This window comes from Patiria miniata, unplaced genomic scaffold (assembly GCF_015706575.1).
Source record: "Patiria miniata isolate m_02_andy unplaced genomic scaffold, ASM1570657v1 HiC_scaffold_29, whole genome shotgun sequence".
Classification (NCBI taxonomy): domain Eukaryota; kingdom Metazoa; phylum Echinodermata; class Asteroidea; order Valvatida; family Asterinidae; genus Patiria; species Patiria miniata.
Window position 1 is genome coordinate 19,633,899 of NW_024037068.1, and position 19,958 is coordinate 19,653,856.

The 19,958-nt window shown below is 40.1% G+C and overlaps 1 protein-coding gene across 1 annotated transcript; it reads left to right on the forward strand.

Annotated features, from left to right (window-relative positions):
• Window positions 1-10,658: 10,658 nt before the first annotated feature.
• LOC119735532 (E3 ubiquitin-protein ligase TRIM56-like) lies at window positions 10,659-13,679 on the forward strand. Its single transcript, XM_038209267.1, has 2 exons — window positions 10,659-11,949; window positions 12,966-13,679. The coding sequence occupies exons 1-2, from the start codon at window positions 10,659-10,661 to the stop codon at window positions 13,574-13,576; spliced, it is 1,902 nt and encodes a 633-aa protein (XP_038065195.1). The 3' UTR covers window positions 13,577-13,679.
• The last annotated feature ends 6,279 nt before the right edge of the window (window positions 13,680-19,958 follow it).

Here is a 19,958-nt window from a genome sequence, read left to right on the forward strand (position 1 = left end):
GTTTGCAAAGTTATTTCCACATTGCGACTTCAGACCCAGTTCATTTATGCTTTAAAATACACTCACCCTCTTAATAACAAAGTTTGAACCTGCTTCCAGTGTCAGTTGCCCAGCTGCTGCGTAATTAATGGACCGATCCAGTAAGCCCCTCCCACTGCACACGTGGGCAAATTAACACGTGCTCCTCTCCAATGCCACACTGCATTTTCCTGCCGCGCGCATCATACGCGCGTGCACGCATATCGACTTTTGTGCACGCATGTCGGACATAAATCACGGCTGTGATTGGTCAGAATACCATGGGGCGGTGCTTACTGGATCGGTCCATTATACGATTATTTCTGGAGGCTTCTTGGCAACTTTTTGATCCAACTGAACAATAACCTTGCGCAATACCTGACGGGATATGAACCAATATGCAGGGATCGTTCACCTGTCATCACACATGCACGAGGCACGCCGCAGGCCCGGTGGTAGTCTGGTTCCCAGACCAAAAGATTCTGACTATTCCTGATTAGGCCGTGTCCGAAACGGGCTTCAGAGCTACGGCTACGTCTATTGTCAGCGCGTTCTCACGTATTTTCAATGGGCATGGACCTAGACCTAGCTCTAGACAGTTGATTCGGAATTTCAGATGTAGCCTTATTTAGACGTGAGCATCGGAAATAATTGTCAGGCCTGAGCAGCACCTTTCGCGTATACGGTCCTTTCAGTTAAGGAGAATACACGAGCAAGTGTGGATTCGTAATTAAAGAATTCACGAGGCGTAAAGCACCGAGTGAATTTGAAAATTAAAAATCCACACCTGTAGTCTGCGGGCTAGGGGGGTCCCAGTGCACCCCCCCCCCCAACCCACCGCCACCGATATTTTTGGCATCGATCCTTGGCATGTCCCCAGTGGGAAAAAAGATGTTAACAGTGAAAATTTAGGGATGCTCTCTCTCAAGAGGTCAATTATTGGAATTTCCTATGATTGAGCATAGAAGGCATTTTCTTAGCACTACGGTTGGAAGGGGAAGAAACAAAATGCCATAACCTGAGCAGACCTTGACCGATCTTCATCAAACTCAGCACACTTATTTTTCATGAATAGGTCTTTCAAAAAATATCATTGGTTGCCATGGAAATTAACTATAGAGGGCGCTACAGTCAGACGAAATATATATACATGTTTATTTTGGAAATTTTCCGAAAAGTTGCTTATCATTAACATTACAGCTTACTTTTCGTCTTGAAAGCCACCAAATCATAAAACAGAAGTTACTTTATGATTGTCCAACCTCTGATAAGCTAATTTGAGAGTTAGGTCTTGGCAAATCGAAAATGATATACATTTTTAATAAGTTAAACAACGTCCTGTTGAATCTAGGTTCTGGTATTCTTAGCCTTTGGGTTGGTAGGTGTCAGTTCAATCTTCCAGATTCATGCATATACCTTTTCCAATCTAGGTTAAGCTTGACATGGCATATGTTCATATATTTATCTTCCTAAAAATACCTTGAATCGTCATAGAAACCATTCACAGAGCCTGACTCTATACCCAGATAAATATAATAATATATACATTTTGTGAGTTTTTAGTCTAAGACCAAAAAAAATACTCGGTCTCTGGTCAGACCAAAGTTCCGGAATTGATGCAGCGACGCGGCTTTTAATTTTTTTTGTTTTTTTTGGCTTTTTTTTCCCAAGCTTTGATTGTACAGACAAGGTGGGGTACTATTTTGCTTTTTTGGTGTCCTCATGTACATTGGTGTCCTGCAGAATATGCCTTAGTGCCCTCAATCATTTGCCTTGGTGCAATTTCCCATTCCTTAATGCTCTTTGGTAAAAAAAAAAAAATTAGGAGATTCGGCAATAGAGGGCGCTGTTAGAGCTACCGCGGAACATTTTGGAAGAAAACAAAAAGATTGACGCGCATGGTTAAAATCAACGCGCGCGCTGACCAGAGACCGACTATTTTTTTTTGTTGAAGTGGCAGTTAAATAAAAAGAAAATCAAAAATAGCAACATGGATGTGATCCATTCTAGCCTGTTGGATCCATACTTGTAAACACAAATGGGGTAAAATATTGAAATTACTTAATTCATGGAAGATTTTGTCATCGCATATTATTATATTTATCTGGGTATAGATAGAGTCTGGAAGATTGAAAATTTTCGAAATAAACATGTATATATATTTCGTATGACCGCATCCCTCAATTTTCACTGTTAACATCTTTTTTCCTAGGACATGCCAAGGATCAAAAATATATCGTTGGCAGTGGATTCTGGGAGGGGGATGCACTGCGACCGTATTCTTCGACTGGAACCATTGCGTCAAAAGAAGTATTGGCATTAACAGTGAGTGGAGATGAAAAGACTTGGGGAAAAATGTTGCAACGCCACTTCCACGATTGTGTACAAAGTCTGTGGAATGTCAAGAAAATTTTCTAAGCTTTTCCTAACAAAATTGGAAATATTTCTCAGTCCCAGATTCATGTCTTATCATCATTTTTGCAATGAATGACCTTCATTGGGATGATATATGAAGAAAAAAGTGGCGTCAGGTTGCAACATTTTTACTTTCTGACTCGAGGTAGGTTTTGCAGTGACGGCGGAGAATCTGACAATGAAGATGCATTGGTAATTTCGGAAGGAAAGTTTTCACGCATACGGTCCTATTAATGCTCATTATGGAGAACAATTGTCTGACATATTCAAAGTGTGGATTCGTAATTCCGAATCCACACTTTACTAAAGATCGTCGTTCCGAATCCACACTTTTAACAATGGTGTGACATCATAGTAATGGTTTAAGATTCGTTTACAAGACTTCTTTTTCGAAGAAGAAAAGGAACACTCAAGGAAATCATAATTAATAGAAGTTGAGTTGAAAGAGTAATCAGAGTGCGAGTGAAATGATTTTTTTTTCTCCGTTTTTTCTTAACTTAAAATACAAAAGACTGTCCACTGAAGGTATGGAAGGTAAGTCTGAGCGTGTAAACACCGGCAATCATCGACTTAGGACAAAAGGGTCAGGGCACAAACAATACGACGTCCACGATTGACCGATAGTCCAAGATTGAAATTCCTGTACAAAACCAATGAGAGTACAAACAAAGGAATGAGGGCTGCACGATTGCTAGTGTTTAGACATGTGTGCATGGGTTTATGTGTGGGTGAACTTGGAAGTTGACTAAACTCTCAACGTTTCAAAAGTCAAGTAGATCCCGCGCTGTCTATCTATACAGTTGAAGGGTAAACACTTCAACAAGATAATGCTATCAATAAATTACTGACTCTGCTATGGGTCACTGTGGCGTGATCTGCCTCGTGTTGGGTAAGGCCTAGGTGGAGAATCGTTTTTAATAACTGATTGGATCAGAAGAGCTTTGTCGTATTCACTGAACAAAACAACTTATGTATGGCAACACTCCTGTTTTCCCACTATTTGAAATAATAGTTTCACAATTGATTGGTTAGGTATTTGTAGATAATGTGTACATAAGGCGTAAGAGTAAAAATAAAGTTGTTAAAGTTATTTCGAGGTTCATGTTCATGTGCAGCAGAAGAGTTTTACGTTTCGCGCTTCGTCTTGGTGTACTTACTGGGATATCACAGGATTTTGCATAAAGACAGCAAACAACCTTTTCAAGGTAAGATATTTAGATGCGTTCCGCAGGTTGATCGTTATTGATTCAACGTTCTGTGGCAAAGAATACATGAAAATAGACATCGGGGCTTTTCATGTTAATACATGAAAATAGACACCGGGGCTGTTCAAAAGTTTCGCGAAGTGAATCGTGAATGTTTGTATTTTCCAAAAGAAAGCAGTTTCAAATCATCTATTGCTGTACGTGCTGCTTTATTGTGAAAAGTATTGAATTGTAGTGTACTTTTGCATGATTGCATAAAAAAGTACTTTCAATGTCAAACGGGTTACCAACAAAAATGCCAAAAAAGGATGGTCGGTTGCGGCTTGTAATCACGGTGACCGTAAGTTCAACGGTATTTTGCCGTAGACCCTAGTAAACTGAACAGGGTGACATAAAAACGGGAAAGATTACAGGGTTTTCTCTTTAGCCAACATTCAATCTTGGTAGGCCTATTGACCACATTTAGAACAAATTTCACTGAATTCATCGCTACATGTATACCATTGTTTGAGACTACCCATAAACACTACCAACTCAATGTTTCCTAATATTTGAAGGGAGTATTTCAAGTGTTTTTAATAGCGCAAACAAGAACCTGAATTAAGTGCGCGAAGATCCCCCAGTCTTATCCCCGTTTGATTTTGTTTTCTTTGTGTGAACCTCAATGACTGTGTGTACCGCATTGTGTCAGGTTTTGCTCACCTTGTATAGCACAACGAGGGTTGCAAGCCGGGAGCCGCGGGTGTGTTGGTGGCAGGGAGGTATGCGTAAGCTGGGATCGGTACCAGTTGGGGCTAGCTGAGCAAAGATTACATTCTGTCAAACAAATACAATCATGCTGCTTGAATGATTAGCTCCATGGGCTCTCAAAAACCAATATTAAGCATTAGGAATGTTGCACAGCACCGTACAATGATCAGTCACGATACACCTTAATTATCTACCACTGTTTATGGGTTTCATTTGGTTTGGCGCATGCGCGAAATATTACCACAGCAAAGTGAAATTATTTGTCGCGCACTTTTGAGGATCAAAATGGGGCTGTCGCATTAGCGAAATATTTATGTTGTGTTATAATGTAAAAGCAGAACCGAAAATAACACGAATGTTTCAGAAAGTTTTTTGTAAGAATGTACAACTATTTCAGACAAACAAATACGAATGCCCGGATAAAAGAAAATACAGTTATAACAGAACTTTCAAATAGTACAGTTTGAAAATGATAAATTAAAGTAAATATTGATAGTAACTGATAAATGTATATACTTTGATCCGACTGATTTTTTGATATGCCGATGAAAGTTTCATCTAGTCAGAATGTTTTGGTCTGGCAACCAGACTTGAGTGACCATAGTCAATTATAGGATTAACCAATATCCAGTGGGAGGCAACTTGGTTCAAAGATATATCGAATATTTATCGGTATTTAGATATCCATCAGTAAACGACGAGTTGTGGAAAGTAGTTAAATAAAAAAGGTTTGCGGAAACACGAAGTGGGAATAATTTCTCAACTAAGAGATTGGTTCTGAAAAAGAACCAGCGGTGTAAATTCGACGTTCCGGGAAGTATGCTCTGACTGTCTTTATAGGAGAGTGGTCAGAGCATACTGACCGGAACGTCGAGTTTATACCTCTGGTACTTTTCAGAACCATTCTCTTAGTTGCGAAATTATTCCCACATGGTGTTTCCGCAAATCTTTCTTTCATTACTAACTCATGCAAAGCCTCAAATCTTACTGAAAGTTGTTTAAACATTCTCCATCGGCACTTTGTCCCCCTGCCCAAGACAAAAAAATGGCAATTTTCAAAATAATAATTATTTGAACAAGAACATTTCCTTGCCATCCAGGAACCAAAGCCTGGATGTGTGTAAAGGATCAAAGTTGAGTAAACTTTCAAAACTGTTTCACGAGTCAAGTGGAGCCCACGCTATTTATTCATACTTGATTATCGTTGAGTGGTGAGGTAAAAACTTCAACGAGATGACGCTATCTACGAACCATTGTCTGTGCTATGAGTCACTGTGGTGTGATCTGTCTCGTGTTGGGTAGGGCCTATAGGTGGACAACCACTTCACCTGATAGTATCAGAAGAGCTTTACTTCTTGCCCTTCTTTTTAGGGGCCATTTAGAATTTTCAATGTTTTAAAATTTCGACTTTTTTTCCAAATTATTTTGACCCACCCACCCACCCCTAATTTCGATTAATAAAAAACTGAACATGTATTGTAGCCTACATGTACATGCACTTGCATGTACAGTGTGCATATAATTGAGCATGTACATGTATACCCATGTACATGTACATGTGTACCCATGTACATGTGTACCCATGTACATGTGTGTCTAGTTCAGTGACGGCGTGAAGTTGTCGGTCTTCCTCTTTTGCAGTGGTGGCCTTCAGTTTTCTTGGAAGCCACAAAGATGACCGTGGTTTTGTCATTTTCTGGATTAGCCCCATAAATGTGGCCAATTTACTGGACTGCCTCCGTAAATAAGGTTACACTGCCACCATGTATAAAACCGTGTCTATTTTTCGTGAAATTTCCAGATTCGTTTGCACACGTTTGCGTATATCAAAATTTTAACATGAAATTTTACGAAAAATAGACATCTGAAAAAAGGCAGTACTTTCTAATTAGCCTATAAAGGGGGTGAGTATGCTTCTAAAGCAAAAATAAACTACAAACTAAGCCTAAATGTGAAAATCAAAATTTGACAAAGTTCGACATGTTTTTGTATATGATGGCAGTGTGGCTTATTTACCGGGGCAGTCCAGTAAATTGGCCACATTTATGGGGCTATTTCTAGATGAGGGGGATGACATGTGACATACGAGGTTGTGCCTGTCACGTGAGGTAGCTGAGAAAAACATTCCCTCGTACCCCCCGCCCTGTTTGCAGGGCGGGGGTACGAGCGAAAGAAAAACATCAAGTTTGGGCAGTCATCACATCACAGGCTGCGGTCCTCGTAGTCTTGGAGTCCAGTGGTTGAATAGTCCAGTTTTTATAGCGATTGGTAATCGACACCCGCGGCGTGTTATAGAGCCGATCTAGTACACCTTGTACCCTGCTGCCTCTGCACGGCCTAACCGCTAGTCTGGTTCCCAGACCTGACAATTATTCCCGACGCTCACGTCTAAATTGTAGGTCAGGCAGTCTCCTTGGCTAAAAATAAACATGACGACATTGATGGCCCTTTTTCAAAGCTCGGCTTCGTTTCCGATTTCGCTTTATCACTTTTAGCTTTTAATGTTTGATCAAATTTTTAAATAAATCACTTGCTTCGTAATATCATACATTCATGATAATACAGTTTGATGTTTCTGTAAGATAACATTGATTAATGTTGATCTTGAATCTTCAAAATAAGGCACCCAAATAGCACTGTTAGCAGGCGGAGCCGAATGAAGACCGAGTTTTGGAAAATCTCGGTAACGGTCGTAACGTCAAATTTCAAGTTTTCTAAATGAAAGCAATGAAATTAATTATCAACTCATTTAAAAAAAAATTAAAAATAAGCAATTATTAGTTAACTAACCTATATTATACTCGGAAATACTCGGGTGCTATCCGATTGTCGACGAAACGAATTCGGCAAACTTCGGAAATTTTCGGAAAAAGGAGGAATTCCTCCCGTTTTAGTCACGTGACATAAATTGTAATACAATGTATTACCGGAGGCTACCTGACCTAAGATTCATCAGGAATAGTCAGAATCTTTTGGTCTGGGAACCAGACTACCTAACCGCTAGAAACGCCCGGCATCCAAGTCTACTGAAAAACCACCTCCCTCTCATGCCACAGTGGGTCTATATACATGTACATGACGTACATGTACAGTACCAACCTCGTCCCCAGTGCTTACTCTATTTCCAACCGTATTTCCAATAGTAAACCCTGGATAGTAAACTTTCTTCCTGTATCCTGATTCGATATCGCAATTGGCTAGTAATGGATTTTTATCGTGTACTTGGTGTTGTTATTCACAACACGTGTTTTCACGATCATTCGTCCACACCTTCTCAAAAACATTCCTTTCCTTTTCCAATTTGTTCATATTAATATGAAATGTGATACTGCATGTTGTGTCGATAAGATCGTAACAGTTTAATTAAATAAATCGCGTTTTCGTAACTCACGCTGTGCTCGCGCTGCGACGAATTGACTCTGTTTTTACCCCAGACACCGCATACAAAAACAAACGATAATGTAACGCACATGCAGGCATCAGACTATTCCTCATTTGCATACGTGTTCCAAAATCTTGCACATGCAAATGATCCAATACCAGGGTGAGAGAGCAGTTAGTGATGGGCGCGTACTGCTCGACACCCTGGGGTCGAGGTTGGTACAGTACATACAGGGGACCAAGTAGGAAAAGAAACACGCATTGCGATATCGGAACGCTTGCGCGTTGTTCAGGCAAGTCAAAAGATCTATCTTTCTTCTTCTTTTTTTATCTTTTTTCCATGGAAAGTGAATTTCGATTTTCAATTATTTAGCTTGACCCACCCACCCACAATTTAAAAAAAAGATCGAAATTTTAAAACATTGAAAATTCTGAATGGCCCCTTAGTCTACTCTCTCAACTAACAACGATTTGCATAAAGACAGCAAACAATAAGTGTCAAAAAGTAACCCTAAAACGTGTAGTAGCATTCATTGTAGATGGTCATTTAAGTGCGTATATGTGATAGGTTTGGGCAGAATAAATACATGGTTCTAACACTCATGTATATTTCTGTGGTTTTTTTTTAATAAAGAACATATCAGTGGTTTCAATAATTAGTGATTTGTAATCAGTTACCTTGGCAACTATGAACACCCTTCAGATTTTCACTATTGACCTCCCGCCAACAGTTAGGAAAAGTCTGCATATCATCGATATTGATTGTGGCGCGGGAAGTAAAGTCCAAAACCTCAAAGCGTACACCCAATTTTGTTATGTCGTTTGGGGGCAAAACATCGCGACCCGGATGAGCCCCGAGAATAACGTCACATAAATCAAAAATTTCACACCCAGGTCCAAAATACACGATCAGTACGCTTATTTGCCACTGAGTAAATACAACACAGTAACAAACAAAGTACTTCACTTCAGATTATGCATAGATAGTATTTGCTTTATCAGTGCGCGTGATTTGTCTGTACAAACCACCCGTTAGGGCCCTGTCACACTTCTGCGTATCCTAATTCCTTATGAGTTGCGCATTGACATTTTTTTCATACGCAGTCGTACGCACAATACGCACCTCATATGCATCTCTATCGTTTTGTGTAAGTTTTATGTACGCAGGCATACGCATGGTACGGCCCAGTACGCCGGATAGTTTTGGGCATGCACAAAACTACGCTGCGTACGCTGTTACGCAGGTCATAAGTTATAAATACGCAATGCATCGGTCCCGCATCGGTCGTGCGCGGTACGAGTGCGCTATGTGTTCGTGGGGGATTTAGCGGTTCATACCACTGATCTCTATATAAAGACTGGATAGCTAATACAGAGCCGCACAATGTACGAATTTGACGCCATATTGGTGAGACCGGCTGGTGATCTACAAATGACAAGTTGTCGTTTTTATAGACAGCTTGATTTCTTTTGTAACGTCGCGGCTCACTTGACTTATATTTTGGCCACCACCACTGACCAACTGACCAAGGTTAACTACAATTTTTCTAACGTAGTGGTTACTTTTATATTATGCCGCAAATCACTTTTCCGGCGTTTTTGAAATAATAATCACTACGGAAATGTGTTCCATTTAGAACATCATAATATGTGTACGTGACCAAAATGCGCGTCAACTGTTGATACAACGCGCGCGTATTTACGCGTAGAACGTTCGTATTATACGCGGCCATCTTCGTGAGACCGGGGGCGAATTGGTCAATATGCAAAGTCTACTGTGTGAATGTTGTATGCATATCCGCTATCCAGTCTTTATATAGAGATCAGTGGTTCATACGCGGTAATACGCTGACCTCCCGGCACGCACCCCGTCAGCATATGAGCCGCCTATATTGGACGTATACATAGCGTACTTGCAGCGCAGATACAACGCACGCTGAACGAACTCATAGCGAATGCCGACGTATTGCGTCAGGCATGCGGTCGGCATAAGTCGGGTGCGTCCAGAATACGCTCGGCATGCGCACTGCATACTGACCTATTCGCAGCCCGAAAAATAATGTTGTGCACTGCATACTTAACTCATACGCATCTCATACGCAATGGATGCGCTAAATTCGTTACTTGTACGCTAGATGTGCGTTGCACATAAGTCAAAGTAATCAAAAAAATTCGACGTTTTGAGCGTACGGCTGCGTATTGAAAAATGTTGATAAGGAACTCATAAGGAATTAGGATACGCAAAAGTGTGACAGGGGCTTTAGCTCTGGTCCCCGTCCGTGCTTCTCATCAAATTCGTTGTCGTCGTCGTCGATTGTGGGGCGGGAAACAGCCTATACCCACAAAAACGGAATTATTGTCCGGCAGCAATAATAATAATAGTTAATTCAATTACTAAATAATGGTCCGTTTGGGGGTTAATGTCTCATTCAATGTCATTATCATCGTCGAGGCTCACGATAGCTTGTGAGACTTCAATCACAAAACTGACTAAAACCTAAAAACAAGATATGGCAGAACACAACGAGGAGATGTACGAGGGCATATACCGTATATCGGTGTTTGGTATAGCGGCGTTCCACTGTATTCAAGAACATGTCCTCGTCAGTATAACTAATTAAGAAAACAACCCCTTTAAAACATGTTTTATCTTAAGGTTACATCGCCATTAATTTAGTCTTTCGTGTACGGAATGGGACGAGTCCCGTTGATTTCAAGCACCGTTTTTGGTGCTAAAGCTGCGCTTGTAAAAGAGGAAGTTGCAAAATTTAAATCATTTAATATACTGCCCTAAGAAATATACAAAGTTTTCACCACACAATACAAAAGTCATTATTTCACGACATTTGATCGTGATTTAGAATTGCATCATTTATTTGTTTCACAGAGATGGCTACTGCGGCATCGTTAGACTCTGCTCTTGAGAAGATCGGCGTTCACCTTGAGTGCAGCATCTGCACAGGTAAATACAAGCAGCCGAAAGTACTGAACTGCCTTCACAGCTTCTGTGAGGAGTGTCTTGTAAAGTACCGTGATGGCACATACGGAGGAGCTCCACAAATCCCTTGCCCTATGTGTCGTCAGGAGACGGTACTTCCACAGACTGGCATCCAGGGCCTCAAGACCAACTTCCATTTGGTTGGTATGATTGCAGAATTTGAATTACAGGAGAAGGTAGCATGCTCAGGAGACTCGAAGCTTCTCTGTGAGACATGCGATGAGGATAACGAGCCTTTGCATCACTGTTTCGACTGTGGAAAGAATATCTGTACCCCCTGCCGCAAGACACACTTACGGTTTCCAGTGTCGGCAAAGCATGCAGTAGCAACTTTGGATGACATTCGTCAGGGGAAGGTGAAGGTGACTAAACAACCGGATCAGTACAAATGCAACAATCACAAAGAGAGCGTGAAATTCTATTGCAAGACATGTGATGAGCTGATCTGCCAAGTCTGCACAGTTGTGGGTCATCCCACTGCTAAACATGACATCACTGACACCGGCACGGCTTCAAAAGACTACAGACAGTCACTGAGGAATGCTTTCTCTGCTTTGGGTAAAGACATACAAGGCCTTGAGTTGTGTCTGCAGGACACTATTGAAGCTAAGATGACAGTCAAGGACAACATGGCGAAGGCTAGAAAGGGGGTGCAGGACAAAGCTGCTGAGGTCATAGCGAAGGTCAAAGCTGAAGAGAAACGACTTCTTGATGAAATCACTACCCACGAACTGGAACAAAGTAAGGGACTGGATGAGCACGAGAAGACACTGAGTGACATGCTGCATAGAAAGAGGCATTCCCATAGCACCGGTAAGGACGTAACGAGTAATGCATCAGACTGCAACCTTATTTCACTCTATCCCGTGATCAGTAAAGATTTGACAAAGCTGAGCAGTCAGCATCTGGCACAGTATCCCCACAAACTTTGGTATCTGAGGTTCAAGAGGAGTCAGACAGCTGGTGTAATCGATCTGGGCAAGGTGGAGCAAGAAGGGGACAAGTGGGAACTGCAGCATAAATTGGGCAAGCAGGGGAGTGGTGAAGGGGAGTTTGAATTAGCCAGAGGCATTGCTGTTGCTGCTGACCCTGACGAGATTGCTGTGGCTGACTGCAAGAACAAACGAGTTGTAATCTGCAACCACCAGGGACAAACCAAGAACACCATTCAAGTCGTTGCAAGTGAGTTGTTAGTGCACATTGTAATGTTCAATGTAAAGAAATTGACAAGTAAGTAATTTGTGTGCATACATTTTAATTTCTTATCACATTTAACCTGCAATGAAAATATATTGACCTATTGGATTTTATATTATTTTCTCGTTCCGTTTTATACAGCGATTAAAAATGTTATCCGCGTCCTCTATTCCCTAGTTCTTTCTCTCAAATAAATTGCTATGAAATTTAAATTTCAAAAAGCTAATGAAACAGAAACAAAAAATGGTACTTTAAATCATCCCCAATGCCTTCCATTAATCATAGACATTATACAAAATCAGTTTCAGGATTCCCGATTCTCTCCTGTTTCAAATCACAGTTGTTCCTGAAGTTGCTTTGTAGTTGCTATTTACCATCCCACCAAGCTATTTTTTCTCTACCTCTTTGTTAGCCCTGTTTGCCCTTCAAATTAAAAATAATGTCCGTATCCTAATTTCGTATTGTCCTACGAAAGCAACCCACAAACAAATCGGGGTAAGTGAAATACATGTTTACCTACAAAGGTGAACAGCACCCAACTCACTCTTTGAAATGTGTTTTTACTGTTAAAAATGTCCCAAGCAAGGAGCGCCCCCTGGTGCCAGAAGGTGTGCTGATACATTTTCTTTTTCTACACCCTAATGAAGCATTTCAAAACGATGCTAGAGAAAAAAACCGCTTGAATACTTGAACATCATAATTCCTAATCCCATGTAACATTCCCAGTTTATGATGGCCATTCTTGACGAATCAAAAGATTTTTAATCAAAACCTATAGTTATTATACACACTCATTCGTGCACGTTGCATTTGCGTTTAAAAACAAAACTGCTTCGAGTGAATTGAACATGAAAAGGTTTGGTGTGGAGGATCACAATCACTTGACCATCAAACAGTCAGATATTTCTGTTAATTATTTGAATGATTTTTTTTTCACAAGAGTTAAATCGAAATACTTTCAGTTATCTGATCATTTCATTCAATTTTGTTTTGTTTTCCAGATGACGTCGTTGTTGTATCGAATCAGTGGGTGTGTGCTCATTCCGACAAGATGATGGTTTACCATAGAGACACTACGCACAAGTGTGACTTCCACGTCGTGCCGGAGGTTGGCAACGCAGACAATAGCCTGTTAAGCGTAGCAATCATGCCAAATGGTAACATCATAGCGGGTCTGAAGAAAAAGGTATTGATTGAGCTCGATCCCAGGGATGGTGATATTCTACATACCATGCCAGTAAAGATACGACCTGGCTTCTTGGTTGTACTGAGCAATGGTTGGATTGTGATCAGTGATTGGAAGCAGGGACTAGTGGAGATAGTGGAGGTTTCTAATGGCAACGCTGTGACTGTAAACACAATCCGGCCAACCATCGACGGAAAACCGGTGAAATACTGCAAGGGTGTTTGCAGCAAAAGCTCGGGTATCTACATTGCAGCGGACACAGGGTACATCAAGACCGGTCACATACACCACTATAACTGTACAGGTCAGTTTGTCAGCTGCGTGGCCCAGGGTCTGTATGACCCCTATGGAATCACATTCACAGCTGACGGGCAGCAGCTGGCAGTGGCTGACCGGTACTCAGTTAAGATATATCACAAAGTGTGATGCCGACGATGTCATCCAGCATTAAACCGCCCTTCCAATGCCCGCCTTTGGGTCTGTTTATGCACGCTTGTATAAGGCCTGATGACGACCTTTTCATTAAATACATAAAGATAAACAAAACAAATAAGTAACTAAGGACTGACAACGTGCATGTTGAATGATGTCCTAATTTTGTCTCCCGTATGTATCCGTTCCTTTCTTCAACTTACCACTGACGAATTCTAAACACGAAGCGTTATTATTTTTTTCTGAATTGTTGAATTCAGACACCAAACACATAATTAAAAGTTTGAAGACACGCATCGTCGCCAACGGTTACTTGTAGCTAAAGATGTATGGATGTTTAATCTCACCTTAAATGAGAACTCTTCCACATTCAAGTTGCGGTCTGAATGTGACGCCCATGTCACGACAGGAACATATTTCTCGGTGAATGTTCATTGATTGTGGCTCATCCGTCGCTATGGTGATCGTAAACAGAAAATGAGCGATATTACAGACGAGACAAATTATGCATACAAGAGATGTAGTGTAGTTATTTCACCAAGAGCTAATTAAAAAACAAATCCAAGAAAACGAAAATGACATTTTGTTATAAAATAGCTCACTTGGTTGTTTGTTTTTTTTAATTATAGTGACTGCATGGATCTTGTGTTCCTTTTTTTTTTAAAGAAAATTTGAATTTTCTGTCAGTCTTACAAGATCGCGTGGCCAGCGGTCTACTTAACTTCGCTACTTTACTTCGTACACTTTTCTGAAAATTATTTCGATTACAAATTTCTCTCTCATGGAGGTCAACAAATGGAGAGCTGGGTAGTTTCATCACATAACTCAAGGAACCAGAAAATCTGTAAATAAATGCTTTGAGCGATAATTTTGTAGTAATTTGTGGAGCATTCTTTGTGCAGTAGAAATTGACAGGTAATTTCGACTTGAAATTGCATCGATTGTTTGTAAGTGAAAAAAATTGACATTTGAATTGGTTCAATGGTCTTTCACTTCGACTTGTTTGTATGCATGCAGGTCGTTTTGGAAGTGTTGGTCGATTACTAAGGAAATACTTGATTTAAGAGAATAAAGATATCGTTGGATGTGTTGGCAAAACGGCATCTACCGCAGTTAAAAACATACGAAAAGTTGTGGTAAAACTCTTGTATATGTACATCCAAATCGACCGTAGCCATGCAAAACGATTGTAACATGAATGAAAAGGTCATGTGAATACAATGATTTCTTGTCTAAATCAGAATTTGAGCGGGAAAAAAAGTGATGTCTCACGATCCATCATTAACTTTTCTAGAAGCGAAATATAAAGGAAAACGAACTGCTTATGTATATAAAAACGGAAATGCTCAGAAAGGTGTTATTAGCAATACAATAGTGCATTAAAGTTTCATGTAATTAGCATAAACCATCTTATGCACAACTGACAATCTGTGTTTCATACGAAATCCAATACTTGGAACAGTTTTAAATATATGTCGTTATAATCCATTAAAAAAAAGAAGGTTTACCCCAATAACTACTGGCTTGTACGTAGCTACCTTATTTCCACATTCCCTAACACATTTATCAAGATTCTATTAAATTCACAGTTTGAACATGTGTATGTTATCACTCGACCATGAGTTATCAGGGGAAAAAGCAAATCTTGCGTAAAAACAGTTTAACCTGTATTCAGTAGATATGTGTAAATAATCCAAAGCTGGTGTTTTTGACCCCACTGAGGTTATTTATCATTGTTGTCAGCAGGAATGTAGTCGAGTCCAGCACAAGTCCTTGCAAGTCCGTCACAAGTTATCCGTGCCAATCCGACTCACAAGCTATGCAAATGAGCTGTTAGTGTTCATCCACCGTTACTTTTGACTGGATTTGTGAATGAAAGTCTAATTAACTTGTGACTGATTCGACTACATACCTGGTTGTCAGCAATTTCTTTTTTCCGTGTATATGGCTATGTCTAATATATTTTTTTTTTTTAATGCGGAAATATGTTCAGTTAACAATCATTACAAATATTTCGGATCGTTTTGCAAAAATTCACTGTTTATACTTTACTGCAACGACATAGATATAAAACGAGGTGCGTAAATGCATTATGTAAAATGATCGATAAGGTCCAAAAGCGTAATCTAAGCAATTTGTGGTAAACTATTTCTGATAAATACGTCAAAAGAAAACACCACCATAACAATAACTGAAAATGGTGCCTTTCTGTGATTTTGTATTTGTCTTGAGTATTTAGTCTTGATTTGGTTTTGCTTTGAGTTGGCTTGGTTTGGGTTAGGATGGGCTAGGTTAATTGGTTTGGATGGGTTTTGTTGGGATATGCTGGGCTTCTTCGTAATTTGAAAACCATGACAAACATTGATTTGGGCAGTGGACACGCACGACATATAAGTCAATAGGACAAACCTGAACATAATTGTCCCAAAGCACAGCTGCGTGCACAACCCATAGATATTTCATCTCCAACATTGATTTAAAAAAAATACATTATATTCTAATCAAGGCTATATCAGCAAACCAGAGGCCAATTTCACGGCGCTGCTCAGTAGTCTGGCTAATAAAAGCAGGTTACTAGCCAAAACTCCACCATTTCTAACTGTAAACTTTTGCATTTTGTTTTATTCATCCGGTGATAGCTGGGGGAACTCCGTCGCCATTATATATTTATTTGGGGGAGACGCTCACGAAGATTTCCCATTATTTAATGTAGTTACCTTTATTTACATGTTTTATTTTCATCGTTTAATACCGCGAAGTTAATTTTTGATATCCCAAGATATCTTAGAGACGAATAGGCGAACTATGTGTAAGACATATTGGGGGACAAATATTGTAACTACTGCAAAACAATGTATCCTTATTTATTTGTGAAGGTTTGGAATGAACGTCGGTCGGTTTAACATATTCAAACAAATTGCAATAAAATTTAATCGTGTGCATTCATTAAGCCTAACCTGCGCGTCGGTTTGCATTTACGTCTCATTAAAGTTAACAATCCCAATATGTTGGCCAAATGTTGCCTTTGTCTGTATATAATTATTAATTCCGCGACTGATCAGCCACGTACAAGCACATTACTCTCGGCAGGACTAGGGTTCCTCAGTTGCCATCATGTTGCTAGGAGTGTTGTTTCTTCTGTTCCTTACCAGCCAGGAGGTCAGTGGTTTCTGGAAGAATGGGAGCTAGGATCCTACCTACTCACACTTGATAAGAATTATGTAGTCGAGTCCAGCATAAGCCCTCCACAAGTCAAGTCTAAAGTAAATCAGAACTGCCTTCACAATTCCAGCTACCGTAAAAGGAAGAGTGGATGATTGAAGTTCTGTTTCTAGTCAGGTTGACCTGAAATCTGGCTTCTATTTTGCATGGCACTTTTTAGGTTCAAAATTGACCCTTTTGTGTGACACTATTCCCGACCATTTTGCCGGAAACATTAGCAAAATAAGGGGTTTTTCTTTAACGACTTTTTACTTTGATTTGTAAAATTCCGAATTTAATACCAGTGAGGCAGAAGCTGCACTCTTGCAACAACATTGTCAAAAAAACAAGCTGGTTTATAAATACATGAATTAAATTCCTGATATGATTGGAATTTAGTCGCTATTGTCTTTCAAAAGTGTTTTCCTTGTCCGAAGACCTGCCACTTTATCCTTCTCCGAAATGCTCACGAGTGATGATTCTTAAGTTGAGCGCCTAGGCGTGTTTGGCCGTTTTCATTGAAATCCGAAAAGAGTATGAACAAACACTTCAAAAATCTGTTATAGTAAAGCTAGGCCAGACTATTCAATTCACAAGTGACAGTCAAAACTCAGTCAGTCAGTCAGTTAGTCATTGAGGATAGGCTCGTCTCTGGGTACAGCAAAATGTCTGTGACTTACCCACAATATTTTGTAAAGTGGGAAAACGTAGGATCTACGCCTCATTGCAATAACACTATCTTCGTATTTATTTCTGAACAAACAGGGTTTCTATCAGAAGAACCTGACATGCAACGACGCCGGAACCACGTGCCAGCTTTGCTACACTGCGCATGCTGATGACGGAAAAGCTTATTTACGTATGTTTTCTTGTATTATACATTCACGCAGGCTTACATTTTTGCCGGCTTTCTACCAAAATAATCCCCAGATGCAAACCATTAGTGCCACTTTGAATCCATCAGGATCATCACACACAGAACATGTGAAAATAAACACTGAACGTTTTCTAAATTTTAAAACCTATCCAAAGAAATGAGCCATAAAGTCGAACGGTAGACTGAGCACATCAATAACTGAAGGAAATAATGTTATTTTTATTCTTTTAAATTAACAAGACAGTAAGATAATTATCTGATTTTGACGAAGAATTAAAGTTGGTATATAAGTGCTTTTTGGGGGGTGTTTCACCTTGAAAAATAGATTTGTCGAATTGAATTGCTATTTTTCTAGCTTTACAATAGTTATGTGCTTTCAAGTGAGACGTCGAACGAAAAAATGGACACACACCAAGTATTCAATTATGTTAACTTTTGAATTAGGAGCGTTCTGTACATAATGGGTTGATGAAAATAGACATTGTGTAGAATTTAAAATGTTGAGGATTCCAATTGCTTAAACACTGTGCAACATTCTTTCAAAGACCTTTAGCTCAAAAGTGGCTTTGGAGACACGTGACTCATTTTTGCAGAGCGGGTCACATTTACAAACCAGACTGCCAGATGTTGTCTTCGTCTATATTCTGCGACTGATCATGCATTCATTAAGCCTAACCTGCGCGTCGGTTTGCATTTACGTCTCATTAAAGTTTACAATCCCAATTTACAGACCACTTATTGCCCTCGTCTGTATACAATTATACAATTAATTCCGAGGCTGATCAGCCACGTACAAGCATATTACTCTTGGCAGGACTAGTGTTCGTCAGTTGCCATCATGTTTCTGGGAGTGTTGTTTCTTCTGTTCCTTACCAGCCAGGAGGTCAGTGGTTTCTGGAAGGATGGGAGCCAGGATCCTACCTACTCACACTTGGTAAGAATTCTGTAAAAGCAATAGTGGATGGAATAACTCACAGTTCATTAGGATAGCTTACGACGTCACTTTAAAGAGTCCCTGTTCAGATTGACCTGGAATCCGGCTTCTTATTTGCATGACACTGTTCAGGGTCAAAGTTGACACTTTCCCGGGTCAAAATGATATTTGTGTGACACTATTCTGGACCATTTAGACGGAAACCATAGCAAACTCAAGGGCTTTTCTTTTACAACTGTGTGAGCTTTTGATTTTGATTGGTAAAATCGTCGATATTCCGAATTCAATACTTTCAAGGGAGAAACTACCAGTTTTGGAGGTCTCGAGGCCGGCCTCGGCCTTCCGGCCTCGGCGAATCGGTCGAGGCCGCCCATTTTTATGTGTTTTCTATTCTAATTAATTTTAATTTTTTACCGTATCAAACCCTCGAGATTCTGCCGCAGTGGGTTCCGTGAAACGAACGCATATACAATGTACGCACGAATAAACTGGAAATGGTTGCATTGAACGTACTCACGCACGTAGCATCTTCGCCTAGCCTGCGCTTCAGCTTTCCACGTGTGTGCAAGCGTTATAACTGTTACCGCGTGCCAGACATCCATTTGCGTACAATAACATGTGGAAGTACACTAGTCTGGTTGCAGTGTTGTACAAAATTTTCTCGTTTCGCCTCTGTTCCCCGACCTTTAAAAATGATTTGCGGCAAGGTGCGGCAAGCTTAATCATTTCTTTTTATAGGCCACTGTTTCAGTAAAGGTCTGAACTTTCTGGGTACGATCGAGTGTACTAGTCCGTACCATTTTTTTTTTCATAAAGATATGATAAAAACAATTACGATTTATCAAGTAGATTTTATTTTTACACGGTGATTTAAATGAAAGTTCCGGCTCACACGGTAATGTTTGGCGCAAATGGTCGATATGGAAAGCGCGATTTCATAATTCGTTTTTCCATCCAAATTATTGCAAAGTTCTGAATGAATGTTTTAATAATAGGAGTCAGTATTCCTCGTGGTACCAGGATACTTTTTTGGTATTTTTAGAGCCATGTTTATACTTATTACATGTATAAGCATGGTTTGAAATTGACTAATTTTGCGTGGTTACAGATATACGGCCAAAACCTCTGGACTCCCTACCTCTTGCCATGATCTTAAAATTCTTCGAAGCCATTGGATTCAAATCGGATGATCCGAGAATTCATGGTCATTTTGATGAACTGAGTGATATCATGCACGCATGTTCCGTGTTGCCGTGTTGTTTGGAGCGGGATTGGCCATTGCCAGACTTTGTCTGGTACCGCGGTATTAACAGTGATAATGCGTGGACACTTATCCCGTTGTGTGGAGCGAGATTGGAACTATG